The sequence below is a fragment of the Leptidea sinapis genome, chromosome 20, assembly GCF_905404315.1.
Source record: "Leptidea sinapis chromosome 20, ilLepSina1.1, whole genome shotgun sequence".
Classification (NCBI taxonomy): domain Eukaryota; kingdom Metazoa; phylum Arthropoda; class Insecta; order Lepidoptera; family Pieridae; genus Leptidea; species Leptidea sinapis.
Genome location: NC_066284.1, coordinates 7920777 through 7944670, shown reverse-complemented (window position 1 = coordinate 7944670; position 23894 = coordinate 7920777). Strand labels below are relative to the sequence as shown.

The following is a 23894-nucleotide window of genomic DNA, read 5'->3' as shown; positions in this document are numbered from 1 at the left end:
TTATATTCTGCTTTATCAGTATAGGCTTTGTGTTAAGCATGTTTACCAACATCTACAAGTAATATTGTGGTGCCGTTTTTTGTATCATAAAATACTTGCATAGTAATTATACTTTACAAGACAGGTCTCATTGAATTCATAAAGGTTTTTATGGACTGTTATTGCTACCAAGCCAAGTTACAAAGCTGGCGACCTTTCCTTATAGCTTAAACACATGATCGGATTTGGTACGGCCGGACCCTCGGACGGTCTGGTGGGCGCCTCGTATCAATTGGTGCGTCGTACGTCGTACGGTACGGTCCGGACAGTAATAAAAATAATTTTGTGCGATGGACCATGAAACATACCACTTCGAATATGGTCCGCTACCAGACCGCATCCGGTTAGTTCGGCCGTACCAAATCCGATCATGTGTTTAGGCTTTTAGTATTACAAATGTTAACGAAAGGCCCTGGATTTGTATGTTTACGGTTTCACCAATTAATAACGTCATCAATAGCGCATGACAAGTAGTAATAATACATTCGGCACCTGGCTGCGAATTTACAAAGGCACTATTTGAGTCACGAGAGAGACGCTAATAGGTGAGCTTTTGTTTATGGATACTCGATAATACAATTGAGTCACTTAGATTTGCTTTTTGTTTTTATATTTTCAAAGGAAATACACGGACAAAATCTTGTAGGTATTATACCAGGCCGATATGTTGACTCATTACGCAATGGAAATGTAGCTATAAATGTTTCGTTTTTTACCTTTTAGTGTTTTGTTTTGGATACTCTACCTTCTTAAAATACTCTAGCCTTTATAACAAGCCGCTTCTCGTCACTTTTCTTAGTTAATCATTACAATGTAAGCCACAATAGTCCCCTCAAAATCGGTCCAACTTTTCAAAAGGTGTATCTATGCTCTGATCCATCCAACTACTGCCCCATCCCAATTACCACCCCTTTTCTCAAAAATGCTGGAACCTATAACAACCACCAGCCCTTGGGATACTCGGAGGAACAACAGTTGATTAGCAATTGTCTTGTTACATCGGCCGATGATCCCAAACAGACAAAATTTTGTGTGTTCACTGCTAAACTGTCTTCTTTTGTCATATCCTCTGGATTTGATAACACTCACAAATGCCACAGCAAATATGAGCATACTTAGCGTCGCTAAAATTACTACCTTCATCTGGAAATGAAGCTCGAAATGGCGTCTAAAATGCTAGATGTTCTCAAGCCACTGCAACTATATTAGGTGGAAAGTCGGCCTCAAATAATGAACTGTTCTGAGCTCTTTACATTTGTCCACATACAACAATGAGTGTCTCGAATCATCTACGATCAAACTAACGGCTTACGAATTAAAACAACATGCAGTATGGATGGGTTGATACAAGTAGAAGAATACAGGAGAGTAGATATGTCAAGACCACGGTAAATAGAGAAATGTAAAGCCTGCCTAACCTACTTGGATGTCTCCTTGAAGATGACCCACAACTTTGGTAGCGTAGATATAAGTACGAAAACATACCTACGGGCTCTTGGAATCTTTGAGCAGTCGATCGGTAATCGCTCAACGCAACGCGCGTGCCGCTTTTATTCCAATCAAAGCCTATATCTAAGCATTTCACCTAGGTAAGTATCTAATCAGGCAATGGAAGTAGACATCATTTTTCTGTCATTGTGCAAGCGGTAAAGTGCTTTTAGTCTTGTCAACATGGTCCTTGATCTTATAGGCTCAATTTAATAAGTACAAGTATTATCAACCATTTACAAAAACCAGCCGAAAATTGCGCCTGCTGTCTTATTCGTGCGCTTAAACCTCAGTAGTTCCTATGAGGCACCCAATATGTAGTCCGAGTAGATTTTAGTGGGTGTAATTTATCAATTTATAGGTACTAGTGAACCGCAGCGACAAAACTGAGTAGGTAAGATTTAAACTAAATCTTATTAGCACGGCTGGATCACTTGGCGTTGCGTAGAGACGTCGCTTCATTGTGTGTCTTCTACCGCATTTATCACGGGGAGTGTTCCGAAGAGCTGTTGAACCTGATTCCTGCCGCCGAATTTCACCTTCGCACGACACGCCACAAGTTACGATATCATCCCCACCATCTGGATGTGTGGCGGTCCTCCACAGTGCGGTTTTCAAGGAGCTTTCTTCCTCGTACTACGAAGCTGTGGAATGAGCTTCCATGTGCGGTGTTTCCGGGACGATACGACATGGGTACCTTCAAGAAAAGCACGTACCTTAAAGGCCGGCAACGCTCTGGTGTTGCAAGAGAGTGTGGGCGGCGGTGATCACTTAACACCAGGTGACCCGTATGCTCGTTTGTCCTCCTATTCCAAAAAAAAAATCCTCAGATGAACAAAGTAAAAAATTCTGTACTATTATTTGTTAACTCTGCATCTCTGTTACATAAATTGTAAAAACAATGTTTGCAGTACAATGAACATATTTTTTTTCTTAAAACACTGCATGTATGATAGTAATATTACCTACAATATGATTAAACATTATGCATATTACATAGATAATTAATTATTTCAATACGACGTGCATTATCTTAGAATGGCGAACGTTCTCGCGGGCTGATAAGATATTCTTAGAGCTAACTGAACCTCACCGCACGCTGTTTATATAAACATTCCACAGCAATAGTTGTAACAGTCACAACAGAATGGTTTGTTTCTTACTATCCTATTATTCTTACGTAAACGCCATTTTGTGTTACTGCATATTATCCACATTTTGAGATAAATGGGGACAAACTAGTTTTTTTTCTGTTTCGTCCAAATTACCATTGTCTTTAGTGAGGTCAGGCATACGCTTTGAAAATCCTCAATCGAAACTTATGTTTGTGAACTGACAACAGTTGCATAAATAACTATAAGTTAATCTTAATATATATAAATTAGGTGACACGTTGTTTGTCCTCGATGGACTCCTAAACTAATGAACGGATTTTAATGGGGATTATTTCATCGAGTGCAGTTTGGTCCAACTTGAGAGATAGGATAGTTTTTATTTCGATTTGGGACCCAAAATTATTTTTATTTTCAATATTTGTTTTGTATGGACATATTTGTATGGAGAGAATTTAATGACGCCCCGTTTGACAGTTCCGCTGTGAAACAATTTCATTATAACAACAGGGAGAATATTTTATGTTTTGATGCTTGATGTTTTGAAATATTATTGGGAAATTCCTTAAAAAACAGTATTTTTTATTATCTACAGAACAACGTCTGTCGAGTCAGCTAGCATAATTATAGAGTAGATAGAAACATCTTCAATTAACAAATTCAATCTTTATGTATATAAGAGGGGGTAAACGGGCAAGAGGCTCACGTGATCTGAAATGGTGAGGCAACTCATGAACATTCGCAAAACCAGGGGCATGAAATGTTTTTCCCGATGATTCGTGCCTCTCTTCGCTGTATGCGGTCAAATGGAAGAATCTGTTACTGGGAAGCGCCTGCCCAGAGGTGAGAACAGTGAACTCCATGTGAGGGCGAATTTTTTTTATGGAAAAAGAGTGTAACCTGGTGTTAAGTGAACACCGCCGCCCACATTCTCTTGCAACACCAGAGGAATCACAAGAGCGTTGCCGGCCTTTTATGAAGGTGGTAGTTAAGTGCTGTCTCGCCTTAATTAGTACACCAAGTATTTTAGAGGCCAGTTTGGCCTTACAGATTGTGGCAGTTAGGATCTGGAATCAATGGGATACGACAAATGATTAATATATTTTAATGATATGTAACATGTCTGATTGAGTTGTACAAATATATTATACGATAAATTCTTATTTTTAATGTTTACCATTAAAAATAAATTGATAAAAAAACAACGCTTACTTACCCACAATATTTGTAATATATTAATAAGAAAATCCGATCTAGCTAGCAAGTGTACACGTGGCTGCGTTTCGACTAGTATTTCTGTTGCCGTTACTAAGGCACCTTTAATTTAGCAAGTGCTACAAACACAGCTTATAACAGTGAAAATAATATTAGTCTTAATATATCACAAAACGACCAAAGGCGGTCACAATAACGAGAGTGCCTATTACAAACTAAATTAAACATGAGAGACTGAATGAAAGAGGAAATTAGAATTCTTAAAGCGTATGTATCTAGAGTCTGGACGATCAGGTCAGGAATGTCCTATGCACGACCTAGCTCGATAGTACTAATAATGATGGTCCCTACTCTCTACACATTGAAGCCGCCGGCATCTGGCCTCAGAACTACTGTAATCAAAATAGAGCATAGACACAGACACATTTCATACACAGAGATTGTATGTTTGATCTTCGGATATAATTACACTTATTATATGAGCATGAACGGACATGTAGCGGTCGGTACTCGCGGGCATTACCGCGAGCTTGTCTTATCCAAACAGACAGATCTTAAAGCCTTAACACAGAATTTGGTAAGGCCAAACCATCGGACGCGGTCTGGTACCGGACCATATTCGCTGGTATGTCGCATTGTCAATCGCACAAAACTATTACTATTACCGCCCGAACCGTACCGAGTACGACGCCCGACCAATTGGTGCGAGGCACCCTCACCCACCGGACCGTCCGATGGTCTGACCGTACCAAATCCGACAATGTGTTTAGGCTATAAGGCGGGTTCGATTTGCAGGAGATCATATTATAAGACAGCTTGTGTGTAACATTTGATGCAATTGAATTGGATGTGCCAGGGACCTATTTGAGGACCACAAATTATGTTTCGCTATCTGTATCCGTATTAACATATGTATGTATTTGTCTAATGAAGCGCTCGTGTAATTCCTCTGTTGTTTCAAAGTAACACGGAAGGCTATAAACACTCGCCATTACAATCACCTGTTTACTTTCCTTTTCTAGAAAAAGAAATAAGTTGGTAACGTATTAAGCCTACTATATAAAACAATCAGCACGAGTAGTTCTTATACATATACAACGTGAACCAGAAAGGGTATAACATCCCTTCAATGGTAAGTTATTTGGGTCATATGCAATAGTATGGTGATGTTTAAGTTTTAATAAATAAATAAATAAAAAGAAAAAAACTTCCCTACGAAATAAAAATATGATTTTTCAATTTCTTTTCTTAGACAACCTTAACTTTAAAAGACTGCCAGTTTTAGGCGGGGCCTTTGTTTATAAACAGAATGAGGTCACCTACCTATGAACTTTAACATAAACAATAATCTATGATTGAGGAGTATGCACACTATGTGGCTCGTGTCTATGTATTTATTCATTCATTTTTTACTTCCTGTTATTGCGAAACAAATAAACAAAATAAGAACTTACGTAACATTACACAGTTTCACATCTGTATTCCTGAAGGGTTAGAGGTGTATTTTTTTCCACCCACGTTTCACTATGTTTAATTCCCACGTAATAGGGGGCGAGCATCTACATTTCTGAACTATGGGCTGCTAGTAAGAAATTTCCTACGAAAAACTCAATGACTGCCCCTTTCCATATCCAGGCCGGGTACAAAACCCGGTCCGGGAATGGAGTACCTATTATTAATACAAGGATGGTCAAAGATATCCATATTTGACATAAAAAATCCGTGAAGAACAATTTCTTATTAGGAATCTATTTGAATTATCTTTATTGGATAAAACATTTTAGAATTAAAATGTCAAGTTTCATTTGCCCAGTAATAACAACAGCTACAGTGCCATTCAGACCAAATCATAATAATGCTTACACATTTTTGCTTCACGGCAGAAAAAGGTGCCGTTGTGGTTCCCATAATCTACAATTACAAATTTGGAATTATTTTCAATGTAACTTGAAGAAAACTTCAAATAATTCTACATTGAAGTGCTTACGTAATAACTTATCAAAAATGTGAACTCATTTAATTTCGAATATAATAAACAAATCTTGAAATAAAAATGGTGGAGTGTGTAGAGTGCCTTAAGAATAGACATTTACACACACTTTAGTTAGAAATAAAAGGTTCCATTTAACTTGGCATAGCGTAATATTTTCATTTTTCCAGGTATCTCGGCTGGTGATCCTCCACGAAGAAGCCGAAGATGGCAACGCCATGCCAGACCTGGCGCGGCCCGTGCAGGCGGTCTCGCTCGCTGTCAACAACCTTGTCAAGGTAATTAATTACATCTTACTCTTATTGTATCCAATAAGTCAAAAATGCTAATCCTTCAGCGAGCGCAGCTAAAACATCGAGGAATAACTATAGTGGTCTTACCACCAGGTGACTCTAAGACAGACAGTAATTACCGCCGCCCACATTCTCTTGTCACACCGCAGGAAACACAGGAGTGTTGATAGCCTGTTAGAAAGATGTACGCGTTTTATTTTAAGCCACTCATATTGTATCTACCTAAAAAAACGCACAAAGAAGTTCATTTCATTTTAACCGACATCAAAAAAGGAGGAGGTTCACAATTTGTCCGTATGTTCTTTTTTATGTTTGTTACCTCAAAACTTTCGACTGGATTAACCGATTATGATAATTTTTATTTGAAAAGCTGGTGCTTCCCGGTGGTCCCATTGTAATTTGGTCCAGATCTGACAATGGCATACGTATGTGGATGATAAATTTACGAATAACTCAATATCGCGCCAACCGATTTCGATGATCCTTTTTTTATTGGAAAGGATATACTTCAAAGATAGTTTGGTGAGAGTTTGGTTGTTTGGTGAGAGTTTGGTTGGGTTCTGATTATGGAAGCCATGACAAAGTAACGGAACTCTTCAATTCTTAGGAGCAAATTAACGATACTCGGCCGAATCTTTTTATGCTATTAGGATATTTAAGTCGTCTACCATAACATAGTTATTATGGTTAAGTAATTGTCGTAGTCAAAAATGATGATCAATCTCTCAGGGACTCCTTAACTCCATACAGTAAGGGTGCGATCTGTGGCAGAATTAACTGTCTGTAATAAAATTGCAAAGCGCTTACGTTCATTGCTGCATTGAAAAATTTTGTATATCTACACACATTTAGATAAATTGTTAGTTAGTGTACTTCAAATTCACTAAAACTCAAAAAATATAAATAAAATTTAACAAAATAACAACCGACTTCAAAAACATTATTTCAGAGCAATAGATTCTTTTTTTTTTAACATATAAGATGAAGATAGATAAAAATACAATTGCAAAAACTTAAATTTTATTAAGTTTATCTGTGTAATATACAAAGAAAATCATTGAAACTATTTCTAATTTCATTTACTGTTACAACAATAAATACATGCAATACATAACCTATAATTTAGATAAATGTGTATTCAATATAAAAAATGTAAAATCACCACTTAAAACCAAAGTATGGCATCAACTTTTTTGCAGGACAAACTTTCATTAAAACCTTGAATGGTTGAACCCTAAACATTGGCAATTTCTTGTGATTCCTTTGGGTGCAGCAAGACCAGTTTTACCAGTGCTAGGCTCCTTTGCACAGGATGTCGACTAGATTATGGGTACCACAACGGCGCCTATTTCTGCCTGCTAGCTAGTGAAATTACTGGGCAAATGTGACTTTACATCTTAAGTCTCAAGGTGACGCAATTGTAGTGGCGCACAGAATTTTTGGGCTTCTCAAGAATCCTGAACGGCACTGCATTGTACAGCGTATCAATTAGCTGAATCAGCTGAACGTTTTGCAGGTCTTATCCCTTACTGTCATAAAAATGATGCTCAACTGTCATCAGGTTGCCCGCTTGTTGGTCCTCGAGTTTCATTGGACGGTTGTTTTGGTTCCAGGTGGGTCACGAGACCATCGAGTCATCCGACGACGTGGTGCTCCGCACTGACATGCCCGGCGCCCTACATCGCGTGGAGGGCGCCGCCACGCTGCTGCAGCAGGCCTCCGACATGCTGAGGGCGGATCCCTACTCCGGACCAGCCAGGTGACATGTCATTAATATTACTGCCTACTGAGCTAGACGTTCCGGGTTCGTTTCCCAGTACTTGCAGACATTCATATGATGAATGGTTCTTTATAAGTATTTAATCAAATCAAAATCACTTTAATCATGTAGGTCACGGAAATGACACTTATGTAAAGGGCTGAGCTAATGAGAAGAAGTAGAGGAAGAAACTCATTGCACATCTTTTATATCATGATTTTGATGACATTTTCTTCGATTTACAAATCATTTCAATTACAATATAATATGTAAAGTGATGCAACAAACATACTCAAACGTCAAATAGTCAATGCCTTACAAGAGTAAGCCAAAAAAGTAAATGTAAATTAATACAAAAGTTATTGAGTGCAGTAGCTGCATCATCCACACACACCGTAAATATATAAAGGTATTCTGTGAGCATTTTATAAGCGATTATAAATAATATATATGTTTATGTATATATATAATTTTTTATTCAAACAAAACACGGCTTTACTCACGCTTGATCGGTGTCGGTACCGACTAGTTTCGGACCATTCGGAGGTTCTTCATCAGGGTGAGTGTGGTGGGTTCGCGATAACGTCCCACCTCTTACTGCGGACTTAGGCTCTTAGTGCGCAGCTGGACAGGGCGGAAGGCGAGCTTATAATTATTATATTTACAATACTATGATTACCTACATTCAATTAAAACTATCATTACGGGGAATGCATATGTATGTATATTGTATTAAATATATCGTTTTCTAGCATCTATAGTGCAGATCTAGTGCTATATTTGGGACTAGATAATTTGTGTAAAACTATGTCAATATTAAAAAAGAAATCTTCTAGTTTTGAGGATTATAACATCTTAAATAATGCCATTTGATTGATTGATGAAGTCCGTAATTCGGGGTTTGTTGACTCGTTCGAATTTATTAATTGAGTATTATTCTACCACCCAAAATTATATATTTAAAAAAATGGTTGTGAGAGATATTCAATTCAATATCAGCCCATAAGAGCAATGTATACATAAATATTTTATGGTACTTCTTTATATTGAAAGGTAGTACCTAGATTGTTTCTAAATGAATTATTATTTTCAATGTGTTAAATGTTTATAATGTTCAGAACCGCACTCCAAATGCAAAATCGATAAATTACCGATTGTTTTTGCTTAAGTCTTGTAACGTTCAATTAAACTCGGAAGGATTGTTGCGAACTACGAAATTGTATCCACCATATACCAGTGGGATGCTCCTTTGCACACGATGACGGTTAGATTATGGGTACCACAACGGCGCTTATTTCTGTCGTGAAGTATTAGTAGCTAGTGAAATTACTGGGCAAATGAGACTAAACATCTTATGTCTCAAGGTGACGAGCGTAATTGTAGTACCGCTCTGAATTTTTGGGTTTTTCCATAATCCTGCATTGTAATGGGCAGGGCGTATCAATTACCATCAACTCAACGTCCTGCTCGTCTCTTCCCTTATTTTTATAAAACTACCCTCATTAAAACTTAAAATTTGAGGTACTTTTGTTTTTGCACTAGAATAACAATTAAAATATGAATTATTTTTTTTTTGTTGTTATGTTTCAGGAAAAAGCTGATTGAAGGGTCGCGAGGCATCCTCCAAGGAACGTCAGCATTGCTGTTATGTTTTGATGAATCTGAAGTGAGGAAGATTGTTAAGGAATGTAGAAAGGTTGGTTTTTCATATCGATTATGTGCGCGTGCATCATGCGTATCTTACAGACCGGCACTACGGATTTGTTGTATTTGGTGTTGCAGTAGACTATGGGTAGCGGTGATCACCATTAGGTATGTTCGCTTGTTTGCCCTCCTATTCCAAGATGTAAATCAATTGGAAAATAAAGCGTTGTGGTTGGAAGATGAATTTAAGAAATATGATCTTGTTTTACAGGTGCTGGATTACTTGGGCGTGGCAGAGGTGATCGACACCATGGAAGACTTGGTTCAGTTCCTGAGGGACATATCGCCGGCGCTGTCGAAGGCTGCACGAGAGGTGATTTCTAATCTCATGACGTGTTGGGGAAAAAGATGAGAGTGAATTATTCTCTGAGAGCGAGTGACACGATTTTCCGACACCATGCAGCTGGTAAATGTTCCTCTAGTATCGTGTGAAGTGATATATTCGAGATATTTCTAGCATCAAGCTACACGGTAAAATGGTAAATCATAGTATGCCAAGACGTCAGACTACTTTAAAGTATTTACACAGTATTGATGAGGTAAAACTGTTATAATTTCATATGGAATTTATCTTTATAAATTATATGCTAAAAAAACCCCTACGGGAATCACTGTACAGGTACGTGAGTTTACTTAAGTTTGAGATATTTGGAAGATTGATATATAATATTTTCATTTCACATATACTAGCCGTTTCCGCCTGAAAGGAAGGAAATTAATTAATGAAGGAACGTTGGAAATTCGAAAAATAAGTAGCCACAAACCATTTTGGATAAATTTCGCATCAAATGGTGGTAGTTTCATGTCGATACGATCAGTGGTTTAGGCGTGAACGAGCCTCAAACAAAGACCATTTTCAAGAGATATATATATAGATTTGTATGGAATAAACTGCCTCGTATATTTTTTTTTTGTGAAACCTGTTGAAATAAACAGTTTCTCATTATATATTTACTATATCCCCGAGTGATACGCCGGTTGTGTGCCGCAGGTGGCGTCACGTGCCACAGAGCTGACCCATCCGCCGCACAGCGAGCTGCTGACCCGCTGCCTGGAGAGTGTCAAGCGATTGGCGCCCGTCCTCATCTGTGCCATGAAGATGTACATACACATCCTGTCCGAAGGTATCAAACACACCACAACATACGATCAACTAGCGCGCGGCTTTGTTTTTATGGAAAAGGAGGGCAAACGAGCGTACGGATCACCTGGTGTTAAGTGATCAACGCCGCTCACATTCTCTTGCAATAGCCGAGGTAACACAGGAGCGCTGCCGGCCTTTAAGGAACGTGTACGCGCTTCTTTTTTAAGGTACCCCATATCGTATCGTCCCGGAAACTCCGCACAAGGAAGCTCATTCCTTAGCTTTGTAGTACGTGGAAGAAAGCTTCTTAAAAACTGCACTGTGGAAGACCGCCACAAATCTAGATGATATCCTAATTTGTGGCGTGTCGGCTAGAAAGCGGTAGAATTCGGCAGTAGTAATAAGGTGAAACAGCTCTTTGGGACACTCCCCGTGATAAATACAGTAGAAAACGTACGCAACGCCAAGTGATCCAGCCGTTCACACACTGGGTCCCCGACAATCTGAGCTGCTCTGCGTTGCACGCGGTCTAATGGATCGAGCTGATACTGGGGTGCGCCAGACCAGAGATGACAGCAATACTCCATGTGTGGCCGGACCTGCGCTTTGTAGAGCGCTAGAATGTGGGCCGGCTTGAAGTATTGCCGTGCTCTATTTATGACACACAGCTTCTTCGAAGCCAATTTGGCTCTGCCCTCCAGATAGCAACGGAATTGACAATCGCTCGAGATTTCGAGACCCAGTATTCCGATATGTATATCATATAACCAAAGTGTATAATAAATCTGTTTCATCGGGTCGATACGACATAAAAAGAGCGTACATCTATTTACAGTTTGCGCGTGAGTTGAATACAGTCGGGGCCTGTGGATAAAAGGGGGAGCATCTCCCCCCCTCTGTCCGCACGTTAATACTAAAGTTGCGTTTTTTTAAATTATGACTGATACGAGTTCCGTTTTTAAAAAATATTTTATTTATTCATCGCTAGGCACGATAAATGGCGACTAATGTTTTTGACATATAATAATAATAAAATATTTTATTTGCAGCTAAAAATCACAAATAATAAAACAATTCTTAAATAAAATTAAAAATAAAACATACCATGCCTATAAAAAGACTAGTTACGTTAGCCGCAAATAAGGTCAAGCCGCAAATATATGCTGGCACACATATTATGCATACTCAAAGCCGTTCTTCCGCTTGAGCCATTGTGACCTCGTAACTGTCTCAACACTTATACGCTATAAATATACTTTTTTTGGTAATTAGCTTTGACTTGCGACTTTCTCGATGTTACCAGTACTCTGTATTCTGTGGCGTAGCATCGTAAGCACATGGTTTGCTCGCTCTGAGGTATTGTGGCATATTATGAACAATGACTTCGAATCAAAATGACAACTTGAAACACTGTTTAAATTTATCGACACACATTTATGGTCATGAATTATTATAATTAGGTCACAGCACTACCGCATTCCTGAACTCTGCATTCAACTCGCGCGACATCTGTACCTAATACCCTGGCAGCGTTCTTGGGCGTCGGTCAAATCTCGACATTTTAATTCGAAGCCCTGTAACTAAAAAAGAATCCCGTCTTACATTCGGAGTCATGCTCACCCCCTATCTATGGTTCTCTGTTTAGTGTGTCGCTAATGTAGTGGTGCTTTTACAGCCAATTATGAAGAAATTTCTTTACTTTGACTTGAAATGACAGTATCATATATTTTACGCAATGGGAGAACTGGTGAGCATACGGGTCACCTGATGGTAAGTGATTACCGCCGTCCACACTCTCCAAACACCAGACAAATTGCTGAACCTGTGCTGCCGTTTTAGATAGGTGTATTTTGACTGTTTTTTCTGTCTTTATTTTACCTTATAATAGAAGTAGACTAGCCCACTATCGCAGAAACTAATTGTTAAAACAATCAGCGCGATCTCTCCCCCTCTCGAAAAAAAAAAAATAAAGTTGGATATGAAGAAATATTTGCTAGTCTGCTCTTTTGAAAACTTTAAACGTCTTTATGACAAGATTTGTTGATGCTAATGCTATTTCTATTTATCACGGACACTTTATCATATTTATTCATTCTTTTTTTATGACTTTTCTTATTGTTTCTTATATATGTATGATAATCCAAATAAAACTAATAACAATTAAGTTTAGTTAGGTAAATAATTCATAAGATTAAAATTTTAGATTAAATTAGAAAACTTTATTATTTTATTTTTTAACAATTAGGCCGAGGACTTTTGGACAGCCCTAGCACAGGCTTAGGTCTAATTGGGTTGCCAGTTGCAATCACCAGCCTTAAGTTTTAGTCTAATGCTTGGGTCTATAAATTATGGTGTAAATGGTTTTCACTTTTTTAAGTCTCAAAATAAATAAATAAAAAGATCTAACCCTTTTAAATTATCTCTAAAAAGTAATTTCTATTCGATATGAGTAATGTTTAATTTGACCATAAATTTGTGATGATGTTTCATTGACAGGTGGTAAGGGTATTGAGGATGCCGCTGAAAATAGAAACTTCTTAGCGCACCAAATGGCCTACGAGATTCATGAAATTATCCGGTAAGCCCTTAGGCTCAATACCATAGTTTTAACGTAATGAAATTTGAAATTGAATTTATTAACTTGTATCGAGGTAACATAGTTCTTAACAATTGGTATAGAGCACAATTCGCCAATAAATCGTCATACAAATAATATTTGATTGTTAATATTACAATTACTATATTTATGCGTCATTAATACACATTACAGAGTCATAATTCAATAATCAATAATCCTGTAGGTAAAGCCACAACCTGAGAGTTGAACAAAGCAAACAGAATTTTATAACGAGGTGGTACTCGAACGGTTAGCTCAGTTGGTTAGAGCACCGGCACGGAACGCCGGAGGTCGTGGGTTCGAATCCCGCATCGTTCATAAAATTTTGTTTTTCAAATTTTATTTGTGTATTAATCCTAGAAGTTATCACTTTAAAAACATAACATATTGTTTATAATTCAATAATACAATATAAGAAAAAACGTTTCTTTTTAGATACCACTCTCAAATAATTACTTTTATATATTAGTATTCTTGTAAACTATAGACGCATTTATCTATTAGCCATTATTTAAATTTTTATATGCATTACTGTTTTTGTGCAACTCTCTAATATTTTTTGGAAGGTGATTAAAATATAGCGAAGAAGTTAGTGTAATAACTTTAAATTGAGCTACAAAATTATTACCATAGTGTGTATTTAAAAGGCATTTAATATTTATTTTAGTTGTAATTTTTAAATTCAAAGTCGACTAACTTTGAGAAACATGATATAGTTGTCAATTGACTCTAACTGCCCTTTAATTCTTACAATTATGTGAGTAGTATAAACTGATAGCTCCTAATATATTGCATGGGTTATAACGTATTATTCATTATATATATTCTCTTCCTATTCTAGAAATTTCCCTAAATCGGTTAATTGTGAGAAATACCAGATTATATGTAATAAGAAAGAAGAAATAAAACATAAATTAGGAATATAATAAAAACACGTATTCAATTATTGTTGCAATAATTTTTGAAGTGTAACTTTGTAAGAAATACGAAAAAATAGGGATCATTTTCATTCCTATATTATTACTAGTAAACTCATAATTAATAATCTTCAGTCCGACCATAGTGGGCAACTTATAAAAGTAAATACAAGATTGGACAATGTCAGACCAAAAAAGGTGACGATTATACCAGTTACGGGTAGCCGGCTTGAGAGGTTTAGAAATAATTTGGTAAATACGATACCATTTTTACACTGTGGTGAAACTGCTAATTTTCACTATAACTTAGTCTTCAATTCCTTCTGTGAGGAATTTGACAGGATTTTTACTCCAGTAACGGTAACAGTAAACAACAAACATTGTTTTAATGCAACAAGGGGTATCCACAAAAGTCGTAAACGCTTATATGACCTTTAGAGAAACATTACAATAATAGTGAAGAATTTAAAATATATGTAAAAAATACTCCAAGCTCTTTAAAGTAGTTTGTCATGAAGAGAAAACACGTTTCATTGCAGATAAAATTAAAAACAGTAATAATAAAGTAAAAGCGACTTGGAGTATAATTAACAATGAAACTGGTAGATCGAATTGCCGTAACACCTCTATCTGTTTAAATATTAATAATCGCGTTATAAATTTGGAAATAGAAATTGCAAATGAATTTGATAAATACTTCTCCGACATCCCGATTTTCACGACCAAAGACCTTAACTCTTCACCAAAAGCAGCACATGATATGCTTAAATTATACACCAGTATCTTCCACTGATTTGAAATTTAAGTATGTTACAGGTAGCGATATAATAAAAATCTACGAATTAATTAACCTAAAAAATACAAAAGACCTATGGGGCCATTCGACTAATATTGTAAAATACATACTTGACATTATAGCACCTGAATTAGCAATAATATTTAATAAATGCATAGATGAGGGTGTGTTCCCTGACCACATAAATACAGCAAAGTTATACCTCTGTTTAAATCGGGCAGTTCTTTTGACCCTGCTAATTTCAGACCTATTTCAGTGCTGCCTGTTTTTAGTAAAATTTTTGAAAAACTTTTGCTTCAACAGCTAGAAATGCATTTTTGTAAATTAATGAACAAAAATCAGTTTGGTTTCACTAGGGGCTTATCAACAATTAATGCGGGTACTAGACTCATTGAGCACATCTTTGACGCCTGGGAAGAGTCACAGGATGCATTGGGCATTTTTTGTGATTTGTCCAAAGCATTTGACTGCGTCCACTCTTTTACAACTTTACTCCTAAAACTAAAGCATTATGGAGTGAAAAATAGAGCCTTAAATCTGTTAAAATCATATTTAAGCGAAAGAGTTCAGATAGTCGATGTAAATGGCAAACGGTCTTCGGGTCAACTTGTGGGAATAGGTGTTCCACAGGGTTCTATTCTCGGTCCTTTCTTGTTTCTTATATATATTAACGATCTATTGTTTGTGGTAGATGATAGCCATGAGATTGTATTGTTTGCTGATGATACTTCACTTATTTTTAAAGTGAGGCGACGTGCAGATATTGATGACGAGGTAAACAATGCACTCTCAAAGATAGTGCGTTGGTTTGAGACGAATAGTCTAAACAGTAAAAAAACAAAGTGTTTACGGTTCATTACACCAAAACAGCGGAAGTACAAACCAACGTACTTATAAATGACCAGAGATTGGAGCATGTGGACACTACGGTCTTCTTGGGTATCACGTTAGATAAAAAGCTTCAGTGGGGTCCACATATTACCCATCTAGCAGATAGACTCAGCTCTGCGGCATATGCCGTTACAAAGATTAGAGAAGAGTAGACGAATGTTGCGACCGCTAAGATTAGTGTACTTCAGTTATTTTCACAGCATCATGACGTACATTATTTTACTATGGGGTCATGCTGCTGACATTGATATAGTGTTTGCTCTGCAAAAGAGAGCTGTTTGTGCTTGGTTATAGACAGTCTCTCAAAGAAAAATTTAAAGAAATAAATATTATGACTGTTCATTGTCAGTATATTTATGAAAATTTAATATACGTTCACAAAAATCGTCACATCTTTGCTCTGAATAGTGATTTTCATTATTATAACACTAGAAATAAGGGATTCCTTGTAACTAATTATAGTAGGCTTCATAAGATACATAATAGCTTTAAAGGTAAATGTATACACTTTTATAATAAAGTCCCAGCCACTGTTCAGGCATTATCTATAAATAAATTGAAATGTTTTATAAAAAAAATGGCTTTGTCGTAAATCCTATTACTCCACAGCTGAATATCTAAATGATCGGACAGCCTGGGACTAGATTGTGATTATTTTATAGCGATAGAAATGACTGTGCAATATTGTATAATTTTATTGAAAAGAGCGCAAAAAAGAATGCTGGGAGAGTTTCTTGCGCTTCTCTCTCAGAGCGCCATTTGTTTCCGAAGCGGTAGTAGTATCTAGTATATTAGAAATTACATCAAAAAGAATTCTAAGGGAATCAATTTTGAGAAAATAAATGGCTTTTTATGCCTTTTTTATCTCTGCACCCTCAGGAATCTCGGATTGGATATATCTCATGAGCTCAACTTTTTCCGAATATATTATTATGTTCAGTAATTTAAAAGAAATATTTATAGTGACTATTCAAAGCGCTTAGTTTAAGCCACATCATGTGGCGTCGTACAGTATAGCCTCCTATCAATATCTACCAATAAACACAAAAAGTATCCCAGCGGAGGAACTCGGGGTATATAGTACTTTCATAGCTGGCAACATATTTTTTTAATGGCGTCTGTTTTGTTTTGACAAATGTATTAGCTTAATTTAGCATTTAGGTATGAAATGTGATTTTCTTATCAGAATTTTTAATCTAAGACGCTTTGTGACACCCTTTCACTGTACAGTTAGTCATTTTTCAATTAAATTTCGCGCACTGATTGTCCTGGAAGTTGACAGAATGACACTGACGCGGCGGGAAACGTATGTGGTCATAAAAAACCATATTGGAACTTCTTGATTTCACTTTGGCGTACTCACGTTCTAAGCTAAGAAAATTACAGTATATTTTGTAACAATATAATATAACCATTTTGTTATGTTTTTAAAGTGATAACCCTCACTTCTAGGCTTAATTCACAAATAAAATTTGAAAACAGTGTTATGAACGACGAAACCACGAGAGTTTAAGAAAGCAAACAAAATTTTATAACGATACGTCACTCGAACGGTTTGTCCGTGGATTTGAGTCCCGCATCGTTCATAAAATTTTATTTGTACAATATAATATAAAAATATATGTATATAAATATAAAAATTTAACAGTAACCATATGTGACATGGTTATGAACTAAGCCGCGTGCACGAGTGTCGAATCGGTTTTTTATAAATTCGACGCAAAGTTATAATATGATATAAAGTACATTACAATCCTGTCGACCATACGAAGTGTCACTGTGAGTTTTCCAGCGTGCTGCAGCTGACGTCGTACGTGGAGGACGGCGGCGAGAAAGATAACGTGGCCGTGCTGCGTGCGCTCCACGACATCGTGCAGAGCAAGGCGCCCGCCGCGCACCGCTTCCTGGCGGTCAGTGTCAACAATACATTCTAACGTTTTTTTAAAAATCTAATTCTAACTGTAAACTAATAGTGTAACATTTGTGTGTGACGGCAGGAGCCGGACGCGTTGCGGCACAGTGCGGGCGAACGCGCGCTGCGCTCCGTTCTGACAGCGGGCCAGCGAGCCACCGACCACCTCGCCCCCGCGCACGCCGACGCACTCGCTGCCACCGTGCGGTACGTACACTGACCACTGACCACTGACCGACACACAACCAGTGAAGTGTGGCAGGTATCACCGCTCCTCGACAACACTTCCCTCAAAGCCTCGCCTAGTATCGGAATACTGGGTGTCGAAATCTCGAGCGATTGCCAATTTCGTGGTCATCTGGAAGGCAAAGCCAAATTGGCTTCAAAGAAGCTGGGCGTCATTAATAGAGCACGGCAATACTTCAAGCCGGCCCACATACTAGCGCTCTACAAAGCGCTGGTCCGGCCACACATGGAGTATTGCTGTCATCTCTGGTCTGGTGCACCCCAGTATCAGCTCAATCCATTTGACCGCGTGCAACGCAGAGCAGCTCGAATTGTCGGGGACCCAGTGCTCTGTGAACGGCTGGATCACTTGGCGTTGCGTAGAGACGTCGCTTCATTGTGTGTCTTCTACCGAATTTATCACGGGGAGTGTTCCGAAGAGCTGTTTAACCTGATTCCTGCCGCCGAATTCCACCTTCGCACGACACGCCACAAGTTAGGATATCATCCTCACCATCTGGATGTGTGGCGGTCCTCCACAGTGCGGTTTTCAAGGACCTTTCTTCCACGTACTACAAAGCTGTGGAATGAGCTTCCTTGTACGGTGTTTCAGGGACGATACGACATGGGTACCTTCAAAAAAAGCGCGTACACCTTCCTTAAAGGCCGGCAACGCTCCTGTGATTCCTCTGGTGTTGCAAGAGATTGTGGGCGGCGGTGATCACTTAACAACAGGTGACCCGTACGCTCGTTTGTCCTCCTATTCCATAAAAAAAAACAGTGAAGTGTGGCAGGAGCCGGACGCGGTGCGCTACTGGGAAATTGCAATATTGGTTTGATAGTTTAAATTGCTATGTAATAGTAAAACAACAAATACCTATGTATTATTCAACAACAAAAAACTTTACTATTACAGAAGTTAACTTCTATAGGTTAAAAATTTACATATTTTTGTCATACTTTAACGTTGCTCTATCAAGTGGCATCGCTTTTTCACAATTTAAATAAAATTTTATAATATTGATATAAGCATAATATCGCAGAGGCATTAAGTTCTGCAGCGTTTGACGGCTGAGGAGATAGAATATATTAAATTGGTGAATATTTCTTATATGATATAGTTGTTCATACGGGCTTTCATTAAAATAATAATAAAAGATAATATATATGGATGTTAGTAAAGCTTTCGATCGGGTCAACCACTCAATTTTTATAAGTAAACTACATAACGCTGGCATTCACGGAACTTTACTGTCCTGGCTCTCGTCGTTTTTGTCGTACAGACAACTACAAGTTGTGGTTTGCGGGTATCAATCAGATCCATTCATGGCTCCATTTGTAGTCCCTCAGGGATCCCATCTAGGTCCTATATTATTTTTAGTATTTATTAACGACTTGTGTAACCATATAAAATCTTCAAAATTTGCGTTATTTGCTGACGACTTAAAGATTTATAAAGCTATTAAAAATCCGTTAGACTCGATTTTCCTTCAAAATGACTTAAGCAGTATTTCCCAATGGTCTATTAAAAATAAATTGCCCCTTAATGTTAAAAAATTTCAGCATATAAAATTTACAAAGAAACGAATACCGCTTAATACTTCATATTCTTTAAATAATCTTTTGTTTGATGAAGTGGATGACATCAGAGACCTTGAAATTATTTTAGACAAGAAATTATCCTTCAATACACACATAGATGTAACAATCAATAAATGTTACAAATTATTAGGCTTTGTTTGGCGTAATTGCAAAACGTTTAAATCATGTTTAGCTCTTAAAATGGTTTATTTTGCTCTAATTCGTAGCTTATTAGAATACGGCTCCAACGTTTGGAATCCATTCTATAAGGATCCTATCCAAAGAATCGAAAGAATCCAGAAACGCTTTCTTTTTTTGTTGTCAGTACTTGAAAAAAAACAGTATTTCTTTAATATAACGTCACTAGAAAATCGTCGCTGGGTGAATGATCAAATGTTTCTATACAAAATTTTAAATCACAAATTAGACTGTCCCAATATCCTAGCCAAAATTAAATTTTCAGTGACACGCGAAAGTGCACGTTTCACAAATTTCAAACAATTTATATAGAACTGAACTCGGTGCTAATAGTGTTTTAGAAAGGATCTGCCGGGAGCACAATAATCTTTTCAAAACTACTCATGTTGACATCCACTCCTCCTCTCCTCAGCGTTACAAAAAAATATTGCAGCAATTTATGCGCAGAAACCACATCACTTATGCTTTGTTTTGATTTATATCCAAAATTTATTTTTTTTTTTTCACTTGTTCACTTCTACATTATAAAAGTATAATACAATATTTTTTCATTGTAAACTTGCAACCCCGCACTTGTGCAACTCAAAAATGCACGCTGGTTTGCCTGTAATTGGATTTAAACCATAATTTATACTTATTTTGTTATTTTTATAAGCTAGTATTAGTGTATAATCTGTTGGTGAACCTAAATAAATAAATAAATATATACTTTTTACGACTATCGTACAATTGTTGCTTAAGCTGCCTCACTCAAAAAATTCAAAAATGAACAAGAATCGTGATTGTTTATAGATAAACATAATTAAAATTATTTTACATAATATTATAGCATTTTATGCAACAGTTGTATAATGAGGGTCAATAAACACGAGTGGCGTGGGTTGTGATGTGATGTGTGTCTGTTATGTATGTAATATAGTATGTACTTACGTATTGCCTAAAATTAGTTGTGTGACACCAAAACAACTGTGCTTTTTGGCCATAGACTATAGAATTTTTCAAAGGCTCAATAAAGTATGTACTTTATAAATATGTACTTATATTACTGATCGTGGCTGTATAATTGACAGATATAGTAGAGGAATAGAAAAATTAAAAAACTTATCATCATCAAAGTGAGTGGTCATCCATAATGCGATATTCAAGGTTATTTGCAAGCTTAAGCAAGGCTAAATGAGATAGTGATAGATCAATATTTAAAATATTTCGCTTCGAAACCAAATAAAGCCACAATTTATAAGTTTAAAATCGTTATCTTATATATTTCCATAATAGTAATACAACTTCATCAAATTTTTCAGCTCTGGAGAAATAAATGCGGATCTACTCTGCGACGAGAGGCAATATGGAAGAGGGCGGGATCCTAAGGTAATAACTTTACTGTGAAGATAATTCAAGTTGTGCCACAAATAATAAGTCCCAAACCTTGATGCAGTGTTTGACCTAGGTTAAACCATGAACATTATTCTCATGTGTTGTATCTGTTTGACGTGTTTGGTTTATCTCTCCCTTTTTAATATCATTTGTTTGTAGGCTTTTTTATGTTCAAATATCGTCGAGGAATTTTTGTAGATTTGAAATTTTGATTTGTAAAGGATGGCCAGAATGATTAATCACTCCTTCCAATAGTGGCTCATATCCGGCTCGAAGGACCACTTCACCACCTGATCTTATTTTATCTTTATAAGAGGAGTAGCTAAGGCTACGTTTATTTTAGAATGTAAATTAATTAAATAATTATTGTCTGTCAACGATAAAGTTATTGTACATTACGAGCAGGCCCGACAACTGTGCAGCGCGCTGTCCGGGGAGCTGCGAGAGGTGGAGCGCGTGGTCGGAGTGGGAGTGCGCGGCGCGGAGGAGCAGGGCGGCCGCAGCGTGCAGCACCGGTGAGGGGTCTGACGTGTTACATGCAAACCATTTACTAGGATCATTTGTAACTTAAAAAATTATGTCTTTCACTACTGGGAGTGTATACAACGTGGCGCTACAATGCCAATTAACTAGTATCATAATCCTAATTCATCTTCCATCTCTTTCCCGCAAGCGGACAATTAAATATATCCGCTTAATTTCGCATGGGACTGAAGATACGCGAACCGTCGACGCGTTGTCGACTGTTTGATTAACCGTTCTTTCTATCCCCATCGCCAGTTAGCTGCCGGCCGCCGTTAAAACCACAAGTCATTCGTGCATCCTACGGCACCGCTGTTCGCACCGCAAATAAATTCATCACTGACCGCGTGGTTTCAATCTCCGCATTTACTAGTGATAGTATGAGATTATAGTAGTAGTGATTTGACTAATATATAGCTTATCTATAGTATTGTGAAGTGAATGTGCGCACGAGCATTCCATCAGCAACCCTTGTGATATGTCAGGTTAATGCGCTTGTTCCCTTTATCAATTTTTTGTTTACGCTCTGTAACTCATCCCGCAAACTACAGTCCACGAATCATTGAACCAGGTAAACTACCATAGGTAGAGCTATCTAATCTTAACCGTTAAAAAAATAAATCTAAATTTAAAGTAATTGAATACAAAATTTAATCACCGTAACATGGTCGCATGAGACGGCACGAAGTAGGCGTGGCTTCTAGATTTCTTACAGGTTGTTCCGAAATGATATTATGGAAAATTTATTTATTTAGGCGAATTATGTATTTTATTTATGATTTTTTTTATGATAACGGTTAAGTATAATGTTTATTCTATGTCGTAATTGTAAACTGATGATTCAATAGACAACACATCTGCAGATTTGAATAAACTTGGTAAGATTTGTAGATATGAATCGGTTGGCTCTGTGGTTTCACCTGTTGGTTTAGTAGTGTTGGGGCGTTATCTCCAAGTCTCGAATACTGCATTGACTATGAAATTAGGTGCAAGTTAAATTTGTTAATTACCGTGATTTTCAACCTCACTGATGACTTATCCGTTAAGATTTGGTTGACCAGTTGACAATATTACAATATGGAATTGAATAGTATTATAGTTGTTTTTTATGGATTTTATGGTTCAGCCTTGTATTGTTTTACTCGATTGCATTATTTTAAAAATATGTATGTATATGTTTAAACTTTTGTGTAATTAATATGTATGTATCTGAATTGTATATTTTGTGATTGACGTTGACGAGCAATCTTTTGATTTTATGTCAATAAAATATTTTTGACTTTGACTGTTTCTGAATAACGGTTCGTGTGACAGGTTGGAGACCGCTCACAAGTGGCTGCTCCACCCGGCTGCTGAGCCCGCCGTCCGTCTCGAAGGTCAGAAGGCGATCAACAGCATCGTGTCGCAGAGCCAGCGGGTAACTAATATCACTGTTTTAACTGACTTCTTTCTGATAAACTTGCTAATGTGTGTAATAAATCCATGCTCCCTTGAAGGTTTACCATATTATATATGATGAGGTGAAAAGGCTCGTATTGTTCTTAAAAAATGTGACATCAGCATTGCTTATATCACAATTGATGCCTTGCTGTTGTGCGTTTATCACTCATAATTGTATCATCGAAATTAAAACTGCAACGAGTATTAGATCACCTTCGTATATTCCACGGGCAGTGTAACGACGTCCAAGAGCTCAAGCACGAATCCATCTAGTGATTTTTTTAAGTAGGAGGAAAATAGATTTACGTATTGAAGACGCCGAAACGGGGCCATATATCGGGCTTGAGTGTAAACACCCCCTTACCAACTAATAACCTCCTCTGTGGATATAATGGTTAGTGGAATATGGCCCTAAAGGCGCTTACAGCGAAACCGGGTGGTGGCCTTGGAGGCCGATGCCCCTAGTGTCGGCAGTGCGGCCGTATTTATAGGCTCGTATGAAATATAAAATTTAAAACCATGCATATTTAATGATTATTGTTTCTTTTAGAAACGACAATGCGGACGTAGAAGCCTTCGTGTGCCAATTTGACTGGTTTTATTTGTTTGCGTAAACCGTTTTTTATATATTGTATCCAATGACGTTCTATTCATATAGACACTGCACCTCATACAAAATCAAAGCCGAAATATGGCATATGCCACAAATGACACCATAATAACCTTCGACTGCTATG

At 37.3% G+C, this 23894-nt stretch overlaps 1 protein-coding gene across 1 annotated transcript in view; it reads left to right on the top strand.

Moving 5' to 3' along the window:
- The window catches only part of LOC126970135 (vinculin), a 70347-nt gene that overhangs the window by 19371 nt on the left and 27082 nt on the right, over nt 1-23894 (top strand). The window contains exons 2-12 of the mRNA XM_050815873.1: nt 6015-6122; nt 7751-7896; nt 9487-9592; nt 9812-9913; nt 10592-10724; nt 13181-13262; nt 17698-17815; nt 17903-18024; nt 21123-21189; nt 21601-21710; nt 23032-23134. Coding sequence (XP_050671830.1) covers nt 6015-6122; nt 7751-7896; nt 9487-9592; nt 9812-9913; nt 10592-10724; nt 13181-13262; nt 17698-17815; nt 17903-18024; nt 21123-21189; nt 21601-21710; nt 23032-23134 — 1197 coding nt within the window. The remainder of the gene's footprint in view (nt 1-6014; nt 6123-7750; nt 7897-9486; nt 9593-9811; nt 9914-10591; nt 10725-13180; nt 13263-17697; nt 17816-17902; nt 18025-21122; nt 21190-21600; nt 21711-23031; nt 23135-23894) is intronic.